This window comes from Rhynchophorus ferrugineus, unplaced genomic scaffold (assembly GCF_030347505.1).
Source record: "Rhynchophorus ferrugineus isolate W39M unplaced genomic scaffold, kcgeb_rfMv2 rfM6, whole genome shotgun sequence".
Lineage (NCBI taxonomy): Eukaryota > Metazoa > Arthropoda > Insecta > Coleoptera > Curculionidae > Rhynchophorus > Rhynchophorus ferrugineus.
The window spans coordinates 11,642,567-11,669,868 of record NW_027472585.1 but is presented as its reverse complement, the minus strand read 5'-3'; the positions used below and the strand labels follow the sequence as shown (position 1 = coordinate 11,669,868).

General features: G+C 30.3%; 4 protein-coding genes across 5 annotated transcripts; 2 read left to right on the top strand and 2 right to left on the bottom strand.

The window, feature by feature from the left end:
- Positions 1 to 920: 920 nt before the first annotated feature.
- Positions 921 to 2,449, bottom strand: LOC143198676 (E3 ubiquitin-protein ligase RNF25). 2 transcript variants are annotated; one of them, XM_076408032.1, is made up of 6 exons: positions 2,317 to 2,449; positions 2,187 to 2,255; positions 1,885 to 2,125; positions 1,617 to 1,832; positions 1,312 to 1,563; positions 921 to 1,256 (listed from the first exon to the last, which is right to left on the bottom strand). In XM_076408032.1, the coding sequence occupies exons 1-6, from the start codon at positions 2,331 to 2,333 to the stop codon at positions 1,155 to 1,157; spliced, it is 897 nt and encodes a 298-aa protein (XP_076264147.1). In that variant the 5' UTR covers positions 2,334 to 2,449; the 3' UTR covers positions 921 to 1,154. The 2 variants fall into 2 exon arrangements, with proteins under 2 accessions (XP_076264147.1, XP_076264148.1); XM_076408033.1 differs by having other exon boundaries at positions 1,122 to 1,262; positions 2,317 to 2,446.
- An 80-nt stretch (positions 2,450 to 2,529) lies between these two features.
- LOC143198679 (cold shock domain-containing protein CG9705) lies at positions 2,530 to 3,791 on the top strand. Its single transcript, XM_076408037.1, has 3 exons — positions 2,530 to 2,720; positions 2,772 to 2,894; positions 3,116 to 3,791. Exons 1-3 carry the CDS (start codon positions 2,638 to 2,640, stop codon positions 3,261 to 3,263), a joined length of 354 nt encoding a protein of 117 aa, XP_076264152.1. The 5' UTR covers positions 2,530 to 2,637; the 3' UTR covers positions 3,264 to 3,791.
- On the bottom strand, positions 3,779 to 4,933 carry wrm1 (wurmchen 1 transmembrane protein). The gene is made up of 3 exons (XM_076408035.1): positions 4,804 to 4,933; positions 4,389 to 4,697; positions 3,779 to 4,316 (listed from the first exon to the last, which is right to left on the bottom strand). The coding sequence occupies exons 2-3, from the start codon at positions 4,666 to 4,668 to the stop codon at positions 4,132 to 4,134; spliced, it is 465 nt and encodes a 154-aa protein (XP_076264150.1). The 5' UTR covers positions 4,669 to 4,697; positions 4,804 to 4,933; the 3' UTR covers positions 3,779 to 4,131.
- A 117-nt stretch (positions 4,934 to 5,050) lies between these two features.
- LOC143198677 (ankyrin repeat domain-containing protein 49) lies at positions 5,051 to 6,028 on the top strand. The gene is made up of 4 exons (XM_076408034.1): positions 5,051 to 5,263; positions 5,318 to 5,623; positions 5,683 to 5,878; positions 5,929 to 6,028. Exons 1-4 carry the CDS (start codon positions 5,188 to 5,190, stop codon positions 5,954 to 5,956), a joined length of 606 nt encoding a protein of 201 aa, XP_076264149.1. The 5' UTR covers positions 5,051 to 5,187; the 3' UTR covers positions 5,957 to 6,028.
- The last annotated feature ends 21,274 nt before the right edge of the window (positions 6,029 to 27,302 follow it).

Below are 27,302 nucleotides of genomic sequence, written 5' to 3'. Positions count from 1 at the left end.
AGCAACCTTGATAGACCCTTGATATAGAAATCTATAACGAAATATGATAGACAATTGTATAAATAAATAGCTAAATAAATTACAGACATCTGTATTAAAATATATTATAAAAGTACATCAGTATAGTTATCTGTAATATGGCGCGCAATATAGTTTTTAAAATTACCAAACATTTTCAAATCTTAAAATTTAGAAAATTCTGTTCTGTATATTTGATTTAAATAAGAAACATTATTACATTTTTTTCATATTTTGAAAGTTATTTTCTAATTTATAAGGAGAATATCTTCGAAATTTGGTGTTCTATTAAGTGTGAAGTCATAAGATATGTAATAATTAAGTGATTAGATTAAGAACAATAAATATAAAATTACTCCTTATTCTATGAACAATCGACTGAACTAGTCAACCAAAAGTAGTCACCTGACAGTAGCGAAATTGAATTACCAAATATTCAGTGGTTTCCAATGCTCATTAAAAGTATTACCCAGTCCCAAATGAAATATTTGAAGAGATATTTTATGCACTAGGCACCTAAGTTTAATGCGTATATTATAAGAATATATGAGACATATATTTTCAGTCCAGCAAAGTTAACTAAAACTTTACAAAGCAAGATATTTAAATTTTTATTAGTTTTCTGTTGAATTTTTCTTTTCTTTTTTTTTTCGTTATTATTATTATTTTCTGAGAGGCAATGTAATTAAAATTATTTATTTAATGTGTTCTGTTTTATTTATATATATTAGTAGAAATCCATAGCTCCTATATAATTAATATATTCTCATATAGTCATATAATGTTTAATGGTAGTCATTGATCACTATAGTGACCCAAAAGTGACTCTAAGCCCTATACAGTGTTACTTTACATTATTCAAAATGATGAATTGAGAATTAAATTTACAAAAATAAAAACCATTTTAAATTCATATGTTTATTATTGCCACTAAAACAATAAATATATGGTGATATTTCATATATGGGTACATATGAACTAGTATTAAAATTAGAAAATAAAAAATAAAAACAAAAATATCTATAACACATGGAAGGTAACATGTCCTGCACAAAGGGCTACATGGAATATCAAAATTGAACAACACTTAGAAGAGTTTTCTTGGATTTATCATCAAATCGAATAGACTCCTTTAGTCATCTGTTATTAGTGAACCTGTTAAAACACCTCTGATTTTTCAACAATCCATTTTCCAATGATCCTTCTGTTATGTTTGTTGGGATGCTAGGCCCTGGATCCTATAACTAAATAATTTAAAATACTGATTTGGTTGGTGCATTACTGTTGTATTACATCAGAATTTTCATCAGATGGGTCATCACTAGAGTTCGTTATAAGTAGAAGTTTATTTTCTTCTGCTTCAATATCTATAATACCACCTTTACTTTTCTGATAACTAAACAACTTTTGCATATTTTCTTGTAACAATTTTAATTCATGGGTCAATTCAAACTTTTGAGCATTTTCTAATTCCTTTGGTGGCAGAGATGATCTTAATTCATGTACATCACAAGAAATAGGTTCTCTGCAAACAGGGCATGTAGCCTAAAATAAAATATTATGAATTAATAGCTGAAATAATCAATTTAGTAACTAACCTGAAATCCCTCAGTACTTCTTTTCCAAGCTGGTAGTTTTTCCTGTTCCTCATGGTAATGCTTTTCAGTTACTATCAAATGTTTAGCCAAGCAATAATTGTGAAAATAATGAAAACATTGTGTTTTGGTAAAACAATCACCTTCAGAAAACCCATATAAACATACAGCACACTGGCAAGTGGGTAAATTACTTTCAGTTAAATTCTCTCTTATTAACTACAAAGTTAACAAATAATCAAATTATTTTAATACATAAAACATTTATTACCTCTATCAATTCATATATTACAGCTTGTCCTATATATTCTTCACACTTCTTGTCAATTTCTCTATATAAATGATCCACTGTTGAATCATCTAATCCCCGTGGACTTTTTAATTTAATCAAGGGTTTACAATCTGGATAGTTTTCTGGAAGCTGCACTTCCAAAGTTACACACACATACTGTTTTTCCACTTCATTGGCTGTGGAAGGAAATATTGTGGACTTGACTAGTTCGGCACAACCTCTGCACAAAAAGTTTATTTTTCAATTTATTTGTATAAACAAAACCGTTTTATTTTACTTACTGATCATTGTATATAATTGAAATATCATCCATTAGTATTGCTTCAAGAGCTTCTAACTCTTCTTGAACCCTATAATTTATTTCAAATTGGTTAGATTTTAACTAGAAACGGAACAAAATAAACATTTTACCGTTCGTTTTGAGACATGGCACCTACAGACTAGGATCGATCAATAAAATAATTTATTTTATAAAAATAAAACCATTTTTGCAGTAAGAAACTGCTATTATTTCTGTCAAATTCCTCTTCGTCAAATGACCTATTCTAGACATTATTTTAACCAAAGTCGCGTAGTTTTTTCAGTTGGTAGCTTGAATAATACCTGACCTATCTATGTCCTTAAATTATGTGACAGTTTAGAAGCAGAAACTGCCGGATATTTAGGTAGCTTAAAGTTGATGTTTTACCGTTAAATAAGGTTTTGCTAAGTTGTTTACAAGTAATAAGTAACATGACTGAAGGCGATAAATCAATTGATTTAAATCATTTGATTCCAATTCCTTTAATCACTAAAAGGACTAGAACCAATTCAACGTAAGTTACTGTAGAGAAGATAAATTCAAATTCAATATTTTTCAATTTAAGATGTGAGCGTATATTAAAAACGAAGAATCTATATGGAGAAGTGAAGCTGTTTTGCAGAGAAAAAGGTCATGGGTTTATATCCCCTGAAGATGGGAGTGACGATCTGTTTGTCCACATCTCTGAGTAAGTTAATGCTATGTGTTTATTAATATGAGTTTCATAACCTTGAACTAATATTTTCATATAATGCGGTATTTTTTTATCTGGCACACATGTGATGCTATGCACAATTAGATCTATATTTTTGGAAGTATTTTAAGTTTTATTTTTAAATCTATATATATATATATATATATATATATATATATTAGTTGACTTACTCTTAGACTTTTGTTACTTTGCAGCATAGAAGATGAATTCATACCAGTGCCTGGGGATAGAGTAATGTACCAACTATGCCCAATTCCACCAAAATATGAAAAATTTCAAGCTGTACATGTACACATAGTGGATCTCAAACCAGGAATACACAAAAGATGGGAGCAGAACTAATTTAAACAATCAGTATCATATTTTCAAGTTTTTATGTACCAGTTATTTCCTATTAATTTATCCTATAGATATATTAATGGTAGATTAATATTGGTAGTTAAATGTGAAAATATCAGCTTCCCTCCATCTGAAAAAGTATAAATCAAGGCTTAATTTTTTTAAAGGGTCTTGTATCTAGTATTTTTAATGTATTAGATAACTTTATTTGCATTTATGTTATTGGCATTTTTTAAATTTAGAAATATAAAATTGCTTGCAGTAGTTTTTTTTTACTGATTGATTAAATATTTTGAGTGTTTACTTCAGTTTAATTTGGAAACAGTGTTGTGAAAGCATCTGTTATAATTTATTTCCAGAAAAATGATGTGATGATATAAATGTTTTAAATAAATTGCATTTACTATCATAAAATATAGTTGCAATTTTAACATATATATGGATAACTTTATATTGAATAAAGTATATTATCTGTAAATTCTTAAATATATATGGGATGTGTATAAAACAAATAAATATTGTCTGTTAAAATGAGTTTTATTTAAAAAATGTCAAATATAAAATTTTCAAGCTTACATATCTACAATAAAAATATAGAAAATCTATAAATTGTGGACGGATACATTTCAGATCAGTAATTGCTTTTAATATACTTAAGCATGTGGAATATTTAAATTATAACATTGAATATATATTATACTTCTTGTTCATAAGCCTTATGATGCCAAACTTCCCTCTCAGGCAAGGCCGTATGCCTTACCTTGCAGAATTTTGGGCCCCATTTCAATAGTGTCATAATGGCTCCTAATACTAATATTAGAGTGACAAAAGCAGTTACCGGCCAGTATACATGAAACATTTTGTATTGTTATTAGATTTCACTTTCTCTTTGAGTTCTAAGCTCTAAAAATTCACTTCTCTCACTGTGCTCAATTTCTTGGGGATGGTCATACACCACTTGGTTAACAGAAGAAATTTCTTGCAGTTCAACAGAGTAATCCAATGGTGTCTGGTTATGAGGTGTGGCTGTCCAAAGAGACACAATCCAGCGATTGCCTGAAAAATTAAATAAAAAAAAATTAAGTAATGTAGGTATATAAACATAATATAGTCACTACAGTTACACACCAGTATGTTTATCCTGCCAATATGCTGAATACTTAGAACAACAGCCCAAAACAATATTTAGTATAAATAGAGAAAATCCTATGATACTGCAAATTGTTATTACTATGTAAAATGGTGTGAAATCACCAACGTGACTGTATTTATCGACTGAAGCTTCAGCTACTGGTTCATATAAAGTATTTGGCTGTATTGATTGATGTGTCGAATATGGGTCTTGATTGTAAGGGTTTGGGATGAAATTATAATCTCGATCGTAGGGTCTCCCTAAATCTGAAGACATTTCACTTCATAGAAAACGTTAAGTGTTTACTGAAAAATAATAATTTTTATATTACAGGAATATTTGACATACTATACTGGCTTCATGTTAATTAAATATAGAAGTACATAATAGTATAATTTAAATTTATATTACCTTTTCAACAAATTTGCCCTACACAGGTGTGGCGAGTACTCCTAAATTAAAACAGGTACCGTAAACAACTAAAAGTCGTTAATTGTCAATTTAAAATGATAATCGACATACCATTTAAGCTGTATCTTTTCTTACACTCTATTTTTTAAGTTTATAGAAACTTACGTTTGTCGATTCTTAAATACGCTTAGGCAGCCAACATTACGTATTGTATAAAAGGTTTTCCTATTTTTTTTGTTTACCGATTAGTTTTTACCCCAATTTTTATATAAAAATTAGGTAATTATAATATTTAAATTTACCAATACTGAACCATTTCTTATTAAAATTCCTTAACAGTTTTTAACTGTTCATTCACATATATTATTAATTTTATAAATAAAAATGAGTGATAGTAGATTTCTGGTTAGTGGTTGGGATGATGATTTAAATGATGTAGATACTAGCAGGAATCCTAAAGGTATTTAATGTATATGAATCTAACATTAAATGTATAGTGTTTAGTATATTGTAGAGAAAAACGAAAATGCTATATTGAAGGCTGCTGAAAATGGTGATCTAGACACTGTTAAAGCTGTTTTGGAGGAAGATATAACTCTTATTAATACAGTTGATAAGGATAAATACACTCCTTTACATAGAGCTTGTTATGGTAATCATTTGCATGTGGTACAATATCTTGTTGAAAAAGGAGCAGATATATCAGCGAAGACTGAAATGCAGTGGGAACCATTGCATTCTTGTTGTCAATGGAATAGTGTTGAGTGTGCTGCTTATCTTATTCAGTGTGGAGCCAATGTAAATGCACCTTCTGAAGGAGGTTGATCTTTTTACCTTAAAAGAAAAAGTTAACTTGTTTTTTAAATAACTATTTAATAGGTCAAACACCACTCCATATAGCTGCAGCACATGGAGTTTGTTATAACACTGTACAGTTACTCCTGATGCACCCATATATCAATGCTAATTTAAAAAACAACAGTGGTGAAACAGCGGCAGATATAGCACGAAGAAGCTCTCAGTACTACAATATCTTTAATATTGTTGATCCCCTGTTGGATTATAAAAATATAAGGTAAGTATAAGAATAGTATCCAATTGTGTTTTAACTTTATGGTTTTGTAGGCTTCTAGAGAAAACAAAGAAGGCATAAATTATACTTTTTTTAATAGCATATAAGTTAAATTATATTGATTTTGGTACTAAATACATTTTTGAATTATGATTTGTTTAAATATCCTTTCACTATTTAAATTTGTATGTTAATAAATGGGGATTGATTGTATGAAAAAATTAATCCATCATGAAATTTAGCACAATCAGATATTTTTTGAATGGTGTGTATTAAGTATCTATCAATTATCTTTACACTATTGCTATGCTAATAAATGTGATAAATATGAATTTAGAGAGGTTATAGTTGTGCATTTCTATTATATCATAAAATAATTTGGTAATATTGATAAAATGATAAATTTAACAATTTATAATACTAATTACTTTATAATGTACTGTTTTAATAATAAATACTCTTTTATACTAAATGAATTAAATATTAATCATTAATTTTTATCTATAATATATAAACTATTTTAGTTTTATATGTAAATATTTAATATGTTAGAATAATTCATCCTGGTAGAATATTATATTTGGCCCCCAAAAGATATATATATATATATATATATATATATATATATATATATATATATATATATATATATATATATATTTTGGAATTATTTGTTTTTATTTTTAAATCTCCATATTTAATTTTATGTATTAATAACTGTTAGTTGGGATACCTTTGATTACAATACAATATTTTGTTAAATAAACATTTTTTGCGTTTAATATGAACCATTGCATGTACAAACTTAGTATGCTTCTTTTAGACTCATTATTATATAGTCTGATGATTAACCAAGAAAACATGTTCCATCATATAATAATAACGATTATCATAGGTTATTTGCGACAAATTATAACACAAATTTTCTGTTCGAATTGGAATTTCGAACTGAAAAGCATTTAGAAATATTTTTTGTTAAAACATAATATTCTTTGGACATTTCAAGTCAATTTATTCAATACTTTTTGAATTTTGTGGACATAAACATGTAAAAGCTGATTTTTCAGATGGGACAGATATCTCTATGATTATTATTTGTATTTTAATGTGAATCACACTGTAGTTGATTTAATGTTTCCCTTAGAACGGCTGCACAGCAAGACGTGATATGTTAGTGAAGTGTAGAAATGCTGAGGTGGGACCGCATCAAGGACGGAATGGTACAAATAGCGACTGGAGTCAGATGCACCAGATCGTTCGCTTGCTATCATCATGTCCCTCTTGATACCGTGGGCGGCCTATTATAATAAATAGGATATGGGTAAAGAGCGAGAACGAAGGTTTTACGATACCGTTGATTTTATTGGAATTCGGTTAACGACCAATATTTTAACATAAATTCATGGCTTCTCCGCAAAAACAGCCGTATCGAATTCATTACATATCGGCTGCAATTTACAGTATTATTTTCATTTAGAATATCGCCACGTTTACTTAACCTTTCGGATATAAAAAATATTTCGATGTTGTAACTTTTTATATTTGATGATATCACTGCTATTGTGAACAGATCTACAAGATATTTTCGCTAATAAACATTTGTTATCTCATAACGATGACAACTATAAAGGTAGTACTGTTGTTTTTCAAATCGTAAGTTCCTATACTTGTACTTCTTGATGTTGTGGATATTTAGCACCGAATATAATAGGATGTTGATACACAAAAATAAGAAATATTGCCTTCGAGGTCAAAATATGTAAGGTGACAAACATCTTTTAGGAAGTAATTAATATTTTGCTAATATACCTGTTTGATTTATGACTTTACTGTCTCATATAATGATTAAATTTTTTATGAAAATTTATGTTGTAAAATAGAAGAATTCAGAATTTTGTTTTTCAATAGAACTATTTTTTTATATATATTTTAAAGCCTTCTTTTACCAACTATGGGTTTATCTGTACTGGGCCTAAATTTTAACGTGGGCTCCGAACCAAGGTCCTCAGCATTAAGCCTACCGACTGGCGAGTGACCAACTTTAGAAATCATCCCAGAAGACATCCGGTCTTACCCAGCCTGGTTACTAACGTGACTGGGATCATTTTCCTTGTCGGATTTTACACTTTTGCTTAGAACATTCACAAATTTTAAACAATCACAAATATAAATTTACGACCATGTCCTACTGTCGTAACAGTAGGAGGACCGTCCCATCGCCTTTACCACTGCGCCACCAAGCCGACAATAGAACTATTACGCAGCCGATTTGTCACAATACTCTGACACCTGTCAAATAATAATTGTTTGTTTTTTTTTATCCAAAAACCCTATATACCAGGGAAAATTAATGTTTTGTTATTATTATTTTTAAATTATTTAATATTTTCGGACGAAACGCCAATAATAAAAATTCATTTTCAAATTATGGGTATGTAAAGTATTGTTATATAATTTTCATTATATATTTATATAAGGATTAAGATGACAGATAAAGTAACTAGTAGCACAAGTTTTTGTAACTAGTAGTACTTTGAAGTAACTAACTAGTAGTATTATAAAAATAAATAGTATCACTACATATTTTCATATATACTGATACACAAAATTTATTGAAGGAAGCATTGTAAATTTCAATAATCATTAACTTTTTTTTTCATCATATTAGTCAACTAGATTTAATGGTGCTTCTCAAGAATAATCGATCACTTATTGGCCGAAGGGTTATGTTTGTTTAAATCGGAATTCCTAACGCATTATGACATCAAGCTCGAATTCATTACTATTCACGCGTAACACGCTGATTGTAATTTAACTGACGGAAGTGCCTTGATTAGAACAAATTTTGTAACTATATTAACCTTGTATGTATTTTTGTCGATCATTTTACATCTCCTGAATGATAACCATAGTGATTCAATCGATATTTATTGTTTAAAGTGACGCGAGCCTGTCATAGTGGATAAAATATTATTTGGAATGAATTCATCAAACACGAGTTGCATGTTTAACCGTTGAATAGATTACATTTTATGGAAACATTGTTTATGTAATAGTTTAGGTTTTTTTCCATTCCAGAAGGTCTCTTTCGTTATATTTTACTTTGTAGATGCCGAAAATGGAATAATATAGATCAGGTACATCGCAAATTGTCCGGCGTTTATATTGATGCATGTTTTTGATATAAAACTCGAATCATAAATTCAGATATCAATATAGAGAAAAAAGGGGAGACAAATTTGCAGCCAAATTAACTTTAATGTTTAATGTATTGCCTGCCGTAATTTGTAAATTCATTTCAGAATCAGACAATATTTTCCTTCTCATATTACTCTAGTTAAAAAGAGTTACAATACTGTTTGATTAGTTCGAACACGTTGGAAACGAATGAGCTTGTTAAAGTCGTCCAGATGTCAGACATATGCAATATTCTTGAAAGCAAAAGTGGTAAGAGGTTATAACTCTAACCTATAAACTGTTGTGGCTGTGTAATTAACTGTAGTTTATAGATGTACTATAATTTTACGTTAAAATAAATTATATTTGATAACATTTTTGTTCAATTATTTTATTTAGGTTAGAATTTTGTTGTATGCCAATAGCAAACTAAACTAAAACTCGGAGTTGGGGCGACAAAATTGCAACGTTTTGATGTTACAAATTTAAATGACGTGTGTCCAAAATAACTCTGAACAGACTGTAGGTGTGTTATGTTTAGTGTCTATTCTCTCATTCTTCATGCACAAATCTCGTCTATTTTTTTGTCTCTCAGTCTTTTTACTTCTGCTGAGGTTCTTCCTTTCTTCTTTCTCTTCTTCATCTTTGCTTCCTTTATTTTCTTTGCCACTCTCCTTTCTATATACTCTTCTACTGATTCAACATTGGGGTCTTTTCTTATTAATTTCCTTCTTATCCTATTTATTTTTGCTACACCTTTGCCTCTTTTAAGATATTTTAGTTCTGCTTCTTGAAACTTATTTTCATCTCTAATTAAAAGGCCAGTCTCACAACCGAATGATAGGGTTGGTCTGTAAATTGCGAAATACAGATTTATAGTATTTTCGGGACTTTTCTGGTTATTTCTTTCGATCTCTATAGTCAGATACTTAATTTGGATATTTATTACTTCAGGCTCTACCATCACCATGATTTTCGTTTTGATTCATTCATATTTTTGATATTTTTGTTATTTTTGTACACTTCTCACTCATTTTTGTACATTGTCAGACACAAAACAGACAGCAGAAGAAGACAAAAAATCTCAGGTCATTAGCAGGTGATGAATCTTTTTAAAAAGGAATTACAGTATACAGAAAATTCAACGAAGTAATGGTTTTAACGCAATGGTAAAAAGACGAAATGGAGTGGTTTTGTTTAAAATCAATTAATTCATAAATGTGACAAAGGCGGTATTAATTGAAGATTTTTCAATTTTAATAAGAAAGAAGATATTTTTATGTAGTACATAGGTTGAAATGTCCCGGGACTAACACATAGATCACGCTAGTTTTATTGCATTCACCGCTTTTTCAATTAGTACAAACCTTCAAAAGAAAGCTTTTAAAATTTTGTATTGTTCTACTTATAAGTTTGTGAGTTATTATAAAAAGAGTGACGCTACTTTTGTTATTTAAGAAAAACCCAGACATTTGGAAGATGGCGGAAATTATAATGGTCCCAAAACCTGGGAAGTCAGCAAACGAAATAAAAGCCTGTAGACCTATGTCACTGCTACCAGTAATATTTAAGGTTTTTGAAAAACTTCTGTGGAAAAGAATAAAACCGATCATAGAGAGAAAAAATCTAATACCAACACATCAGTTTGGGTTTATTAACAAGCACTCAACAATTGACCAGGTCCACAGAATAACAGATGTTATTGAAAAAGCCTACGAAAGTAAAAAAGTATGCTCAGCTATATGTTTAGATGTAGCACAAGCTTTCGATAAGATTTGGCACGAAGGCCTTATTCATAAACTACAGAAAATGCTACCAAAACAACACACAGAACTATTAAAATCATACATTACAACCAGAGTGTTTAGACTCGAACAAGAATAAGCTTACTCTACAATAAAAGAATCTAAAGCAGGTGTACCACAAGGAAGTGTACTGGGACCAATGCTTTTTCTTCTCTACACTTGTGATATACCACAAACGGAAAATATTACGATGATTACATTTGCTGATGATACTGTGATTATAGCTGTCGGAGACAATAGTGAAGAAGTCTCACGAAAATTACAACATTAATGAAAGTAAATCTGTATATGTGCAGTTCACCTATAAACAGATCGCTGGAAGGAACATATAAAGAAGAAAAGAAAAGAACTGGAACAGCAGTGATATGTATAAACATTATTTCATCAGAGACTGAGATAGGGCCGATGGGTCCCCCTAGTTATATACCTAGATTTAAGTTATCATAAAGACAAATTGTAGGTTAGACGGAAACGACTAGTAGCAATATATTAATTAAATAATACAAAAAAAATTTAAGAAAATGAAATAGATCAAAAACAATTTCGTGTTTTAATTTTACATTGCTTCTTGATGCAAAAATGCCGGTCAAGCGAAGTAATGGCTTGAAAAATGCGATAAGGTCTTCGCTTGATCAGAAAAAACAAGGAAACGTTGGTTTGTTGACTTCAAATGCGGTCGTAGAAACACATGATTGATGAAACAGATTGAAACAACAGATGATGCAGAAAGTAGGGGACGTCCAACTGAGGTGGTAATACCAGAAAACATAAAAAATCCATAAAATCATTTTGAATGATCGAAAAATGAAATTGAATGGGTTAGCTAACATGGTAAAGATATAAAAAAATCTTGTTAGTTTTATAACGCATGAGCATTTGACCATGAGAAAGCTTTGTTCAAAGTGGATTCCGCGTTTTCTTGCTGTCGACCAAAAGAAGAACGTGTTGATGATTCTGAGCAGTGTTTGGCCATGTTTGAACGTAACAAACCGGAAGTTTCGCGTCGATATTTGACAATGGATGAAACATGGATCCATCACTTCACTCCGGAATCAAAACGATCGTCCTCTGAGCGAACAGCAACTAACTGAAAGGTAAATCGTTCTACAAAAGTGGTATTGGAATGTTAGAGCGTCGCTGGAATGATTGTGTGACTCTTGTTGGAGATTACGTTGAATAAAGCCAATTTTAAACAAAAAGAACGCGTTTTCTGTGTTGCGCCCGGGTCACTTCAACCCATGCGTTAATCGAACCATTATTCGATTAAGTAAACCGATTATTTTAATTACTGAAAACTATCCAATAACATTAACATCCCATATTAGTGTAAATTTTAATTAGTTTTGAAATTATACTATGTTCGATTTATGTGAAACCACGGCTATTCAAATTTATTTTGTATATACGTCATCTAAATTTGTGACGTCAAAACGACGCAATGTTGCCGCATCATCTCTGAGTTTTAGTTCAGTTTGGCTTTTCAGTTTTACGGTCAAAAGGGGACCTTCATTATCTGGTTCCTTTTCAAGACAACTTATTAAAGCCGTAATAATTTTGTGACCCTGACGATTTATTGTTTTCAGCATTTTAAAACAAAGTGATATGATATAATAGGGAGCGATTTAAAATGTATCATAATAATCAAAACTGTAAAATAACGTTTGCCGGTTTATAATCTATAGAAATTATAACTAATATTTAAAAAAAATTTGCGTACGTTTGACAACCGGACAACTTTGGCAGGCTAGTTCAATTTCACGTTCGAACTTATCAGACAACATTATGTTTCCTTTTAACTAGAATAAAATGAGAAATAAACTTTGATTAGACTATAGTCTATTATGCATACATTTATATACGTCATGTCATCTAAATTTGTGACGTCAAAACGACGCAATGTTGCCGCATCATCTCTGAGTTTTAATTCAGTTTGGCTTTTCAGTTTTACGGCCAAAAGGGGACCTTCATTATCTGGTTCCTTTTCAAGACAACTTATTAAAGCCGTAATAATTTTGTGACCCTGACGATTTATTGTTTTCAGCATTTTAAAACAAAGTGATATGATATAATAGGGAGCGATTTAAAATTTATCATAATAATCAAAACTGTAAAATAACGTTTGCCGGTTTATAACCTATAGAAATTATAACTAATATTTAAAAAAAATTTGCGTACGTTTGACAACCGGACAACTTTGGCAGGCTAGTTCAATTTCACGTTCGAACTTATCAGACAACATTATGTTTTCTTTTAACTAGAATAAAATGAGAAATAAACTTTGATTAGACCATAGTCTATTATGCATACATTTATATACGTCATGTCATCTAAATTTGTGACATCAAAACGTCGCAATGTTGCTGCATCAACTGTGAGTTGTGAGAAAATGTTATCAAATATAATTTATTTTAACATTATAGTACATCTAAAAACTATAGTTAATTATACAGCCACAATAGTTTATAGGTTAGAGTTATAACCTCTTATCACTATTGCTTTCAAGAATTTTCCATACGTCTGGCAACCGGACTACTTTCACAGGCTCATTCGTTTACGTGTTCAAACTATCCAGACAGCATTGTGTCTCTTTTTAATTAGAATAAAATGGGAAGGAAAATATTGTCTGATTCTAAAGCGAATATACAAATTCCGACAGGCAATACATTAAACATCTTTATGACGTATGTACAAAAAAATGTTGAATAGACTATATGTTAATTGAATAACCTAACAGACAATATTATTGGTAAATTCCATCCAGTAAGAGATATGGACAAGTTATGGGACAATCGGTAATAGGTTTCGGCGATCTTATGGCATCCCGCGAATGATGTATCTCTAGACGAAATATGATAATTTCCTCGCATTCTTCGCGAAAGAGATTGTGTTTGGAACGTCACATCCTTGAGTCGTCGACCGACCCATTGTTATTACCATAAAATCCTAATTGTTTGCGATTTATCCAAGTGTTAAGTGGACGGCGTTTTGTCTTCTGCGAGATTCAATTTACGTGTTGTTTCATTTTTTTCGAGTTAGTTCGTTGTTTTTTTTTTTGTTTCGCATCTACTAATCTGACAATCTACATATTTCGTTCAGGTATTTTTTTTTATCAATGGTTAACTCTGTTTTTTTCTGCATCTATTGTTTAATTTGTTGATGTTGTCTGTTCAGTTGAGCTCGAACAACAAATTTATTTTTTAAATAAAATGACATTAATTGATGTGTATTATAGTTATTTTATAAAAAATAAATAGATTAAATTATTTTGGTTACGTGAAGAGGATTTTAACCACAAAACACAGAGTATATAGAAGGGAATCCGCAACATATTAATCATAGAAAATATTGGATTTGTTTTGCCACCAGAGGGCATGATGATCGCCAAATATTAATACCGGGAAATTTAAAATATAATAAAATTATAAACCCAATAATGTAATAAAATACATTTTATTTAAGATGTTTAACGTTTTAAGTAAATCTTTCGAAAATAAATGAAAGAATCTATACAACAAATATGAAAAATTTTAGTTTATACAGTTTATTTAGACTTTTCTATTTTTAATTACACTTTGTTTTAATAGGTGGGTTATGCTGCTGGGATCTCCTAAGCTTTTTTGTTGCTTTCCACAACGAATAGTCTGTAGCCTCAGTTAATGTCAAGTTTTCTAAGTATTCTTGAATGCCTTGGCGAACGCGCGTTCAATTTGGATAAGTTCTTTCAGAAAAAAAAATATTTTAAGATCGTTTATTTTTTAATATTTTTTTGAAATATACTTTGATAAATATATCTAGAACTAGGTTTAGATGTAGAACTGAAAAATATTCCATCATTGCCTCTTGCAATTGTATCGAGGTCTCTAATCCTCCATAATTATTATAAGCAACACTTAATTATTTCTAAATACAATATTTTATTGAGGATGTTTTACACAATTAATTTTTAATTATTTGCTTGTATAACATATTGCTAAGGTGTGATCTTATGTTAACTTTTGTACATCATCTTAGTATTAAATCACCTAAAGATATCGCTTCATTTACTAATAATTTAAAATATGTCCTAATCTTTGTTAGGTTATATCTATCATACCGACGAATTTGAACAAATTTGGTATAATTTGTCACTAGTATTGAACTGAATAATTAAACACGTTATGTTACTTCAGTTCAATTTGGAAACCCTTAAGACATTATGTTTGTACTCACTTGTTCTATTTGTAAATTCCCACCTTACTGATTTCCATCTTCTGATGATACCAAACTTATAACCATATTTTCATTTCCAGTTGGTAATGCAAAATAATATAAAATGATTGGTATCTAATTATATGATGAGTACGATACTGGAAAACAATGTATTCTATACGAGTCACTATAACTTAGAGCACAACATAGGTGTATAATCAAAATTTTAATAAATATTACTGCTCCATAGAATCCTCTTTCAACAAAATATATCTGTATACCATGGAGTATTTCTGCGTTTGAATAAACACCATTTAAAGGTTTATTAAGGAGATAAAAATCGTATTGAAAGTTTTAAATGCTATAAGAATATCAGATTCAAAAACTATCTTTATATTACTTCAAAAGTCTTCTTATTATCTTAAGAATGGTAACTACCCTGGTAGATCGATAAGGCGTAGAAGAACGAAATCATGGCTGTCTAAACTTACTATAGTGGGATAAAAACATGTTCTAAAAATAAATAAAAACTATGCAAATCAAAGCTAGCATTAATTAATGCTTATAAAAATTAGATTGTGTACTAACAGAGTAGTTAAGAACATGTACAATCTTGAATGACAATCTACTTGAAGAGGTTTGAGAAATACGTTTTAACACCAAAAAGAGATGAAAAGATGAACAAATAATGATATTATATTCTAATATAGAATCAAACAATCATTTGCAATAAAAGCTATTGGAGTATTAGAGTACTTTTTACACTAGTATCAACTTCTTAAAACATACTCGCTTATTAAAATGAAATAACCGTTTGAAACAAGTGAATTAATGTGTTCGACCACATGTAAAGTATTAAAATATGATAAATTGCATGAAAAATAAATCACAAATATAGAAATGATACTGGAAACTGAAAAGAACTGCAATACTAGTGCTTGAAATCCTTGAACGATTTACATGAATTGTTGTGAATGTATTAAGATAGCTGCAATGTAGACATTAAAATAATTTTACAGGACAGTTTGGTATTATCCGTCTTAGTAATACATATAACAGGTCAATAGAAAAGTCCTCGGCCTACCATAGTAAAACACCTTTTTTTGGCAAAATAATTTTTTTTATTCAACATAATTCACTTCAAGGGTGCTACACTGATAATAGCGACGCTGCAACATTTCGATACCATTTTTGTAATACGATTTATCCCTTGCTTCAAAATTGGCCTCAGTTTCGGCGATGATCTCTTTATTCGACGAAAATTTCTTCTCAGCGAGCTTGAGATCTGAGAAAAGAAAATAGTCGCTGGTCCACATGTGGAGAATACGGTGGATGAAGAAGCAATTCGAAGCCCAATTCACGTATTTTTGCCATCGTTTTCACTGACTTGTGAGACGGTGCATTGTCTTGGTGAAGCAGCACATTCTTTTTCTTCAATTGCGGCCGTTTTTCGGCGATTTCATCCTTCAAACGGTCCAATAATGCTATGTAATAGTTACTGTTGATGGTCCTTCCTTTTTCAAGGTAGTCCATGAAAATTATTCCATAAACATCCCAAAATACAGACGCCATAACCTTGCCAGCCGACTCTTGCGTTTTCCCACGCTTTGGAGCGGGTTCATCGTGTGCAGTCCACTCGGATGACTGTCGATTGCACTTCGGGGTGAAATGGTTGAGCCATGTTTCATCCATTGTCACATATCGACTCAAAATCTTGGGTTTATTATGCTTGATCATCTTCAAACAATGCTCCGAATCATCAACTCGTCGTTGTTTTTGGTCAAAAGTGAGCTCGCGCTGGGTACCGCGCACAGAGCTTTCCCAACAACAGTAACAACCTCTTTTGGGCGTCCACTGCGTTCACCACTAAACTTATCATACCAATACTTGATGGTTGATTTTCCTGGAGCAGTGTCCGGAAACTCGGCATCAAGCCGGACTTTTGCTTCAACTGTATTTTTTCCCTTCAAGAAGCAATATTTTATCAACACTCAAAATTCCTTTTTATCCATTTTTTTTTCACAATAACAAAAGTTGCTTCAATCAAAATGCTATAATTCACAAACTAATGATCCGACAGCTGTCAAATTTATACACGCATCATTTGAGGGTTAGGGCTAACTAAAAACATATGGATTTAATTCTAGTAACGCCATCTATGTGTCAGGCCGGGGACTTTCGATTTGACCTGTTATTATTCATAATATACGGCAATATTTGTATTAGGAAATATATAGGAACAATATAGCAATATTGGTGCAAACTTAGCAATATGAAACGTTAGGGTCACCTTTCAGTTTATTTTTTATAGATTTGCGCAGCAGAAGTATATTATTAACCAATCAGACGTTAAATGAAGACACGGGAAATTATTTCTGATAATACAAATATGGAAAGGCACAAAGCAACAAGACTACAAAGATTATTTCCTTGTAAATCACCAGAAAATAAAGTACACTCATGGGGATATTTTCTGTTTAAAGAGCCATAGGCAGAAATAGAAACCCTTGATCATTGCAACTTATTAACTAAGCTAATACGAACTAACGAAATTTGCACCATTTTATTTTCTGCTCGATTCATTGTGACCTTCCATGCTTCTTTTGTAAATATTATTTAAATTTGATAGCTTGCTATCTCGGTACAGTTTAACAATACAGTACATAATACGGTTAGTAAATTTTATTACTTTTAATTATCATTTAGGTGTATCCACTACCATAAATCTTCAGGAGTATTGTTCAATTCCGTTTGCAAAATCTCATAAACATTTTCCTCAGAGCTGAAATAAAAACACACGGTGGGCAAGCGAGAGGGACAGAGGGGTGGGGGGTAGAGAGGCCGCAGACACAGGACAGGATATTTCCTTGCATCAGTTAGTGCCGCGCACCTATTGTTTTTCACTAATTTATTCTTCTTTTATTTAAAATTGCGAACCTTGGAATGTTTTGTAATAGATGCCACGCGAATACTATTCGGCTACAATTAGTTTGTGTTTAGAATGGCGGCCGGAGCTGATGCTAAACTGATGAGATCGGGATGGTATTTACGAAAATGATCACCGAAGAAATTATAGATTACCCGCGGACTGTCTCGTCACGTGTTTTATGACTTTTTTGGGGTTTCCTGCCTCATCATCTTCTTTAATTTTATTAGCCTTTAAAATGTGTATATTTTACGGTATATACAAATAGTATTCTTGTTTTTTCCTATCGAATTTGAAATGGCACATTCACTAATTACATTATTATTATAAACGGTCTACCAAAGTAAATGAGATATTTTGTAATAATATAGTCTCTTGTTTCGGTTATTAATATTATATCTCTATATCATTTGATTGAATGCCACTTTATTTATTTTTGTGAAGTTATTTGGAGTCAAAAACCAATAAGTCCACAAATATGTTTGTTTCGAAACATATTATTGTTTTATTAATTGCCTCTTATATTAAATATTTTCTAAATTAGTATAATCTGAATTTATGAATTATTTTATTATCACTCTTCTGTTGTGGTTGCATTAATACACAAGAAGGCGAGTACGGGATTAATATATCAGTATGTATTTCCCAAATTAAAATAAAGCTAAACTAATTAAGCTAAAGTTAAAAATACACTTATACACCAAATAAGTTCGTGTGATTTGGTTTGTTTCAATCTTTTGATTTCTTACGTGTTGTCCGGTAGCAGTATTCCTTCCACGTTGCTGTGATTTAGCGATCATATTTCATGTTTGAAGGCGACATCTTGGATCACTTTTGATTTCGAGGTCGTCGTGCAGCTCTTCGTTGATTACATAGTGATAAGCATTGGTGATAATTATTCGTATAACTTTGTTTTAGGTGCATTGGATTACTAGATGGTTTATATTTGTAACCTATATGTTCAAATTGGCATTATTGTTTCATTGATATACAAATGTCTTTGATTTTAGGTCAAATTGAGAGTATCTTCGAACTAACAAGTTGAGTTTCTTGACTTTTTGTCTCATTTGTTCTGCTTTTTATCTAACATGATGTTTCCAATTTTACCTACTATAGAAATATATGTCAAGGTATATAATTGATTCTGCTTGAAGAATCGGGCATTAATCAAGTGATATAATCAGGGTTCTGTTTTTTCTATAAATGTTTTAACAGCAGTTTTTCAAATAATTTTGATATCGCAGGTAACAGCGAAATATGCATGTGAGATTCAACTTGTTATACCGGTTTCTCAGGTTTTTTAAGCATAATTATTCGAGCAACCTTACGACATTCCGGAACATGCTTCAGCCTTAGACAGACATTGATGTCAATATGATGATTGCTTTTTGTGGCAGTTGTTTTTATGATTGAGGTTGTTGTCAATGTCTGTGGCAACTTCCATTGGAGAAATCAGATTTATAGCTACATCGGGCTGATAAACAGAATTTATTTGTATTGTAGATTCTATGTCATGCAGTTGGAATGCGTTAGCTAAATGTTCTGCGAATAATTCAGCATTTTCATTGTTCAGTTCAGTTTCAAATCCATTTGGTTTCCAGGTCATCGTGCAGTTCTTCGTTGGTTACGTAGCAATAGGTATTGGTAATTAATCGAACAATTTTATTTTGACAGCGATGGATGGCTAGTTGATTTGAATTTTTAGTGCAGCCCCATATTTGCACCCCATAGGTCCAAATTGGCTTTATGATTGTGTGATAAATCAATCTCTTTGATTTTAGGTCAAGTTGAGATTATCTTCCGACTAACCAGTATAGTTGTTTTATTTTAGTTCTAATGTGCTTTGCTTTTTGTCTGATGACGATAATGATTATTTATATAGAATGGGTATGAGAAATGTTGACAAAAAATCACATGTTTGCTAGCAAAATCGTGAAGAACATGGTGTATGAAGGATTATGTTTAAATATTATTTAGTAAAGCTGGAAGAATTTATGTTTGTTAATGTATATATTGCTTTATTATTTTACACATTATAATTAGCAGTATCTGAAGTATTTTTCTATATATTATTTCTTCTCTGATTTGCAAGATCAATTTCTCAAGACTTATTCTAAGTTATTAGCAGCATTGTTGCTATATGGAATAATAGTACTATTTATTGTTATAGTTGTTTTTGCAGTATGACTATAGCATATAATGTTATTTTCCAGATTTTTTATAATAAGTCAGAGTGATTTAAATTTGATAAACGATATGGATATTGAAACAAAGCTTACTTTAATTTACTACTTTCTCAGTTGTGTGTATTAGTACTGTGTGTTTTGTTCGTGGTGAATTGTTTCAAATAATTTGTTTTAAATATGTTTATTTTTTTAATCAATTAGGAGATAATTCATGAACAATTATTATTCCAAAATGAATTATGATTCATCACACCAAAAAATCATAAATAATGGTGAACTGGTATACGATTTATTTTACGAATCATACTAGAATATTTCCAATGTTCCATTGAAAGATGAAATATCAAAATGAGTTGCATTCATTGTTCTTTTTTTGGTGGACAGATGGTGCTTCACGGGCTTATCGGAAAACAGTATATATAATTTAAAATTAGAACCCTATTTCTTATAGATATCAACAGTCACGTAGACAAATAACCTGACGACGAATAACACTTCACTCCAAGATATAACATATTTTAATACGCACAATGTCTTTCTTTTTCCTGTCCTTTCGTTGATACGGTCAAACTAGAATATTATCAGAGATTTTATGTTCATGTAACATTATGTAAAACCGATATAAACTTATACCAGTTTTATTACGATCAAACTTAAATAAACTCCTGCTTTCACGGTCCGTCGAAGTCACTTTTCGAATGGGACGTTAAAAAGTTCCGCGAAGGGAAATTTATTTAAAATTATATAAGAAGAAATCACCAAGGATGGCGTGGAATTTCAACAATTTCAGCTGTACGGTGGTATATTGTAAAAAATCTTGTTGTTTATGGTTAATCTTGATTTATCTATTGTTGAAATGAGATACTTGTTTTTCTTGTAAATGTGCTAAAATATGTGGTTAAATCGTCAAAATTTGATGTAGATAATTTTTTTTATTTAAAAGGCACATTGCATGCATATTATAGTTAGTTACTAATTACAATTATCCAGAAATTTGTACTTCATATTGATCTTAAAATCCAATAACTAATATTTCAAACCCGAATTTCAATAGTATTTAATCAAACAGCACACCACTGGTGCACTCAACATAAAAAGTTTTGTACATAACGGGTCAATTGAAAAGTCCTTGAAAAGGCATGACTTTATTCCTGGAGCTGAGTTAGTGTCTTTAGCCACTCTATAGAAATAAATTAAATATTTGTATTTTATGTAATTTAATTTTTTTAGAATCTAGCCTGAAAAAAGATGTAGAAAGAAGCATTATCTACACAAATACCTTCGGTTAGGATAAACTACCTCAGGTAGACAGAAGAAGAAATTGATAAATTGTCGATTGTGAACAAGTATTCGGTTCGAATAGAATAGAAATTAATAATTTCGTAACTGAATGAAATTGTTTTGTTGTGGGCTTATGGCCCAATGTTGACAATTACCAACACAAAGTGATAAGAGTAAAATCAACAAAGTGAGTATATGGGGTATAATATAAGATAATTGTAGAAAATCATATTGTATAGTGTAAAAGACGTATGTACATAAATTTGTCTGAAATTGTTCAGAATATATATGCATTTAGTTGAAATGTATGAGGAGAGAATGAATGGTAACTTCTTTTAAACATATGACAAATGAATTAGGGAGAATTTACGGATTAAATTTAAAGGAAAAGAAACTAAATATGGTGTATATGGGAAATACGGTGATATCAAACTGACTTAACAAGAAGACACTGCAACGAAGGAAACAATAATTCAACCTAAAAATGTAAATATGCTCTCTAGTGAATATAAATTATATTGCTTGGATATTCAATTATTAATTAGGTAGATTAGACCTCCAGGGGATACAACTATATAAAAATAGCGTCTAAAATTCTACCTCATCGGTGGTGTGAAAAAGAGTTCAATGTAAATATAATAAGATAATTCTATCCAATATGTTAAAGGACTGTGGCTTTTTAATTAACTGTAGTTTAAGTTCTTTAACAATATGTTGTCTTGATGTACTACAATGTTAAAACGAATTATGTTTTATAACGTTGTTTTTGTTTCATTATTTTATTTATATTAATATTTTTTTCATCAGAGTCCAAATGAATCAAAACTTTAACGTCGCTGTTTTATTGGAAGGACTACAGATTTTTTTTTAGAGTAGAGTGCATAAAATCACGAAGATATCTTCAAATTATAGTATTAGTTATATCACAACTATTAACATTGTAGGCTATTTAATAAAAAATAGAAACCTAGAAGAAAGAATGTTAGGAATATCCTTTAAAAAATCCATGGTCAGCTGAGAGCATATTTTATTTTCGTTAACGAGATTGATGACTGTTTAGTTTTTGGGGATTTAAGGTTTGCTATTGTCGGTAACCGTTACTGTTGCATCATAGTGATTATGCAGATTGATTGATTTTAACCTAATTGAGTCATTGTGATTTGATGCATCCCACGCGGCCATTGAGACGTGTGATGGTCAATTTGCAGATCGTATAGCATGCACGCCACTCAGCAAGAAGGTAGTCTAAAAAGTTCATGGCCTGTGGGTTACTTGCTGTTTGTTTTCAATTTTACACGAAAGCTACACGTATTATTATGTAATGGAAACATTTAAATACCGGGGATTCTTCATTGTTAACCTATTAACTGCTCAATGCATTCTTTGGTCTAATATAAAATTAATGTTTTTGTTATATTAATATTTAAGATTTTATAGATATACTTTATGGGCAATTTTGGAGAATTATTTCGCGATGTCCAATTTCCAGAATATCTAGATTTATTACTTGTTTTAATCGCTATACTGAGAGCTAGGAGGCATTTTATTGGTTCATTCCTATGGTGCGTTTGTTTTTATTTTGTGCATCATTTTCCATGTACAGAAATAAGAAATATAGATTAAATGTACTTAGAATGCGATCCCCATGTATAAACATGTGTTGAGGACGCACAAAGCGGGTTTGTTTACTACAGGGGAAAATAAAAATGGATTAAAGAATATTTTTGATATAACAGGAGAGAATAAAAAATAAAAATTTTGTAAAATATTTTATTTAAATATTAGTTTAAATTTGTATAAAATATTTACAAAATACATAAAAAAACAATATCCAATAAGACAACTAATAACTTATTTTCTAATTGTACATTGTTATTGTCTTAAATATTATAAAATAAGATAATGTAAAATAAAAAAAAAACAAGTAATTTTATTTCTCTAAAATTTACCTAAATATACAATATTTGAATTTATTGAATAAAATAAATACATGATACAACTTCGATTACGAAACCTCCTTTTCTGTTATATATATATATATATATATATATATATATGTATATATATATATATATATATATATATATATATATATATATTATTTTATAGGTACTTAATTGTATACTATCCATATTATTTGCAACCATTCAAAATATTCCTTTTTGCCCTTTGCAATCCGTTTAATTTTTTTAATCCATTAGAACACCTAATTATTAGTTTTATTTTTATATTGCCTTTGCTCAGGATGTTGTATACAATTAATCTTTTTAAAAAAGCTTTTAGAAGCATAAAGTGACAACATCTGGGTCAGAATCTCCAATAAATTTGGTTTTGTACATATTTTTGCCAATAAATGAAAAAAGAGATAGCTTTCCATACAAACTAATTAAAATAGGTTCCTGGTAACTTCCTGGTTCCTGGTTAAATAACATTTATGTAAAAATATATATAATAATGCTTATTTGCAATATTACCTGTATATGTGGTAATTCTTAGTCTTTTTGGCGTTATTCTGTCTAGTTCTTATCAACATGGAGTTGAAGGTACAGAACAAATGATCTATTTCAAAAGCATCTGCTTAAAAGCATGGGCTGTAACATCAATCATATCATTTTCGAACAGTATTCTAATGGCTAATGACTAGTTAATGGGAATAATCTGTAAATATACATATACTATATTTTTCAATTAAACTACCGATGTATATTTTAAGGAAAGAGTTACTAATAAAATTACACTTAGGAATTACATCTTGGTTAAACAACTATACCACAGACATATCATTATCACATATATATCGAAGCCAGCTTTCTCGTGTAAAATTGTATTATATTTTAAGAATACAACAAATTAAAATAAGTTATCCTACTAGGTCAATTAATGAATGTTATTTAAATATTAACAATGTTATCGTGGAAAGCCTTTAGTCTTTCCAATTTTTGCTACTTCTCAATATGTAACAGATTACTTAAGTAGTCTTTGAATTGGCAGACGTATACAAGTTACAATATTTTAGTTAAACATTTTTTTTTTATTTTCAGGACAATGGTTAATCGATATGACCCTGTTTTGAATACTGAATATTATTTTTTGTTAATGTACTCTACAGATAACAATTACTATTGACTGATATGTCTAATCTAACTGTCATATTGCCAAGATCTCTCCTGTCATTAAGGATAAACGATTAAAATATTAAATAAAAAATAGTAAAAGAACCAAATAGGTGCAAAATATAGCCTAGAAAGAGACATTGGAATGTCAAAGTATTGCATTTGAAGGAAAAATTGATGTATTGGAAGAAGATTAAGTCCTAATTACAAATTAATAAGGGATCCAGTCTCCAAATATTTTGGGTTTATTAGTAAAACTGGATATTTATTAAGTGATGTACTGATTTATGTGTTATAGTTGGCGAATTGTGGAAATTATATGATATAACGTAGTATTTTCTTCGTCATAACAGAGATCTATGCTCTGTAATGGCACGTAGTTCGATATTGTCACCTGTTGGAGTCATATATTTTTGAAGAAGCCTCGCTTGAAGGGGCTGAAGTTAATCCGGGTAGTAGTATCTTGGGGTCACTCCTGTATCTGCTTTACACTGTTGATATCCCAACAACAAAATAAACAGTACGTGAAAGCTTTGGCAACGATACAGTTGTCATGGAAAAATATATATTTCTACTTAAAACAGTAGAAACGGTACAAGCGGCAGTCAACAAGATTTACTAATGAACTAGAGACCAGAAAACACAGCACAGAAAATTCAAGCACAATCAGGCAAATACTTCGACATTTATCTCGATGGTAAGTTAAGTTGTAAACATCATGTTCGACAAAAGTAGAGCAGATCAGACTCAAAATAAAGAAATTCCAATGATTAGTCAGAAGATACTCTCAACTTGACCTGAATTCAAAGAGATTGGGTTATCAATAAATCATAAAGCCAATTTGGATCTAATATGGGGTTGCACTAAAACATTAAACCAATTAGTAGTCGAACGCTGTTAAACGAAAGTTCTATGATTAATTAACAATTCTTATCGCTACGTAACCCACGATGCACCATGACTTCGAAATAAAATAGATTGACAAAGTTATCCAAGATTTTGCCTTGAAACATGAAATAATGTTGTTAAATAGCAGAAACGTGGAAGCAATGCAGCTACTGGAGCCAAACTACACGAACTGGTATAGTGTATATGTATTAAACTCAACATTACCTTAAGTAGATTAGTATTATTTGAATTTGGGAAACACATACTGATGTATTAATCCCATAGTCGCTTCGCTTGTATATTAATGCAAGTACAACAGAACAGTAGTAACAAATTAATTTGTACATTAAGATTGCGCTAAGGGTATCTAATATAAGACGTAATTATTAAAAAAGTAGTCCGATTTCATTTTAGTTTCGTAAATACATACTGATGTATTTATTCCACATTAGTCGTGCTTGTAAAAAGATGTAACTATCACGGAATAAGAATAATATTGTTTTTGTAAATTTAGATTGTACATTAGAAGTATATCTAGGTAGCATATAATAAAATAATCACAATGTATCTCTGTCACTACCTTCGGTTGTGGTTATGAGTTGAGTGCAGCTACGAGTATTTTAGATAAAGCCCATTTTAGGTTAATAGATCCAGTTGTTAAAAATCCAAGATGTTGGCGCGACTCATATTCCATGTGACATGAAAACAATATGCGTTTTTAAGCAATGTTTTCGAATAAGTTCTAAATCATCTCATCTCCATTCCATACGAAAGCATATTTTCTTCATACCGTTACATACTAATAACCGAGGTAACAATAAAACAAGATTGATGATGGCACTTTGGTAGTCAATATGTCACAGGAGTTGTAAAAGACGCATTAATTGAAATAGAAAAAATCGATTCGGTTGCATAACCTTTAGAAAATTATAGTTCCAGTTGGGGAATTATTAAATAACAATGATCACGTTGCTCAGTACTCCGAGCGAACGTTATTCTTCGCTTTTCTGGGAATATGAGAATTGCGACTATTGTTAGAACGTCGCACAGTAAATCTTTTGAATGCAGTTAAAAAGCAGAAATATTTAATGTCATCGTAATAAATTTTGCATAATATTTTGTCATGATTGATTTTTTTCCTCATTTATTTTAAGAGGTACTACGTGTTTGTTAGTTTATCCGTGTCGATTCGTTTATAGATTTGGTAATATTGATGTTATAAGGATGTGATGGAAAATTTTCCCTGTATCCGTTATGTATGAGAAACAAAAATTCCTATTAGTTATATGGGGAATACTCAAAAATTTTTTAGTTATTAATTTTTGCCATAAAAATTATACTATAGGTTATTAGTTTTTAAAATTAATATGTTGTTTAATGAAAGTGTGGGTAAATCTGCGCTGAAATGTAATTATTGGGAATATAAGGATTTAAAAAATATATTTATCACATTATTACTAGCCGTTGCCGACTAACCCACAATTTGTCTTTAGAATATGCTAAATCTAGGTATATATTTGTCTCTTGTATATGTATCCATTGGCTTTAACTTGTGGTCTTTAGCCTGTTAAATGCATCTCACTAGATTAAACTACATAAGATCAAATTGGTGGGATTCTTTTGCGTCTGCGTCCTGCTCTAATATTATTCCAATTATAACATGATCGTCAACAATGAGTAACATCATTATGTCTCCCTATGATTCTTTTTGATTTCCCGAGTGACAGTCGGTATCTGAAGGGTACTTGTCATGCTTCTCAGGACTTTGTTCTGGATTTTTTTTATATTTTCATTGCTTTTTGCAGAACATTCTCATAATTGAATTTCGTAGGTCCAATGGGTTTTAATACTTACCTCTTTAAT

What these genes read in the sequence shown, in the direction of transcription:
- LOC143198676 (XM_076408032.1), bottom strand. An exon ending in TCAATTATATACAATGATCA is followed by an intron (nt 2,126 to 2,186) that starts GTAAGTAAAATA and finishes CTTTTTGTGCAG; the next exon opens with AGGTTGTGCCGAACTAGTCA. An exon ending in GAAGTACTGAGGGATTTCAG is followed by an intron (nt 1,564 to 1,616) that starts GTTAGTTACTAA and finishes ATTTTATTTTAG; the next exon opens with GCTACATGCCCTGTTTGCAG.
- LOC143198679 (XM_076408037.1), top strand. Translation starts at nt 2,638, where the DNA reads ATGACTGAAGGCGATAAATCAATTGATTTAAATCATTTGATTCCAATT. An exon ending in AGGACTAGAACCAATTCAAC is followed by an intron (nt 2,721 to 2,771) that starts GTAAGTTACTGT and finishes TTTCAATTTAAG; the next exon opens with ATGTGAGCGTATATTAAAAA. An exon ending in CTGTTTGTCCACATCTCTGA is followed by an intron (nt 2,895 to 3,115) that starts GTAAGTTAATGC and finishes GTTACTTTGCAG; the next exon opens with CATAGAAGATGAATTCATAC.
- wrm1 (XM_076408035.1), bottom strand. Translation starts at nt 4,668, where the DNA reads ATGTCTTCAGATTTAGGGAGACCCTACGATCGAGATTATAATTTCATC. An exon ending in TTGGCAGGATAAACATACTG is followed by an intron (nt 4,317 to 4,388) that starts GTGTGTAACTGT and finishes TTAATTTTTCAG; the next exon opens with GCAATCGCTGGATTGTGTCT.
- LOC143198677 (XM_076408034.1), top strand. Translation starts at nt 5,188, where the DNA reads ATGAGTGATAGTAGATTTCTGGTTAGTGGTTGGGATGATGATTTAAAT. An exon ending in TACTAGCAGGAATCCTAAAG is followed by an intron (nt 5,264 to 5,317) that starts GTATTTAATGTA and finishes AGTATATTGTAG; the next exon opens with AGAAAAACGAAAATGCTATA. An exon ending in AAATGCACCTTCTGAAGGAG is followed by an intron (nt 5,624 to 5,682) that starts GTTGATCTTTTT and finishes ACTATTTAATAG; the next exon opens with GTCAAACACCACTCCATATA.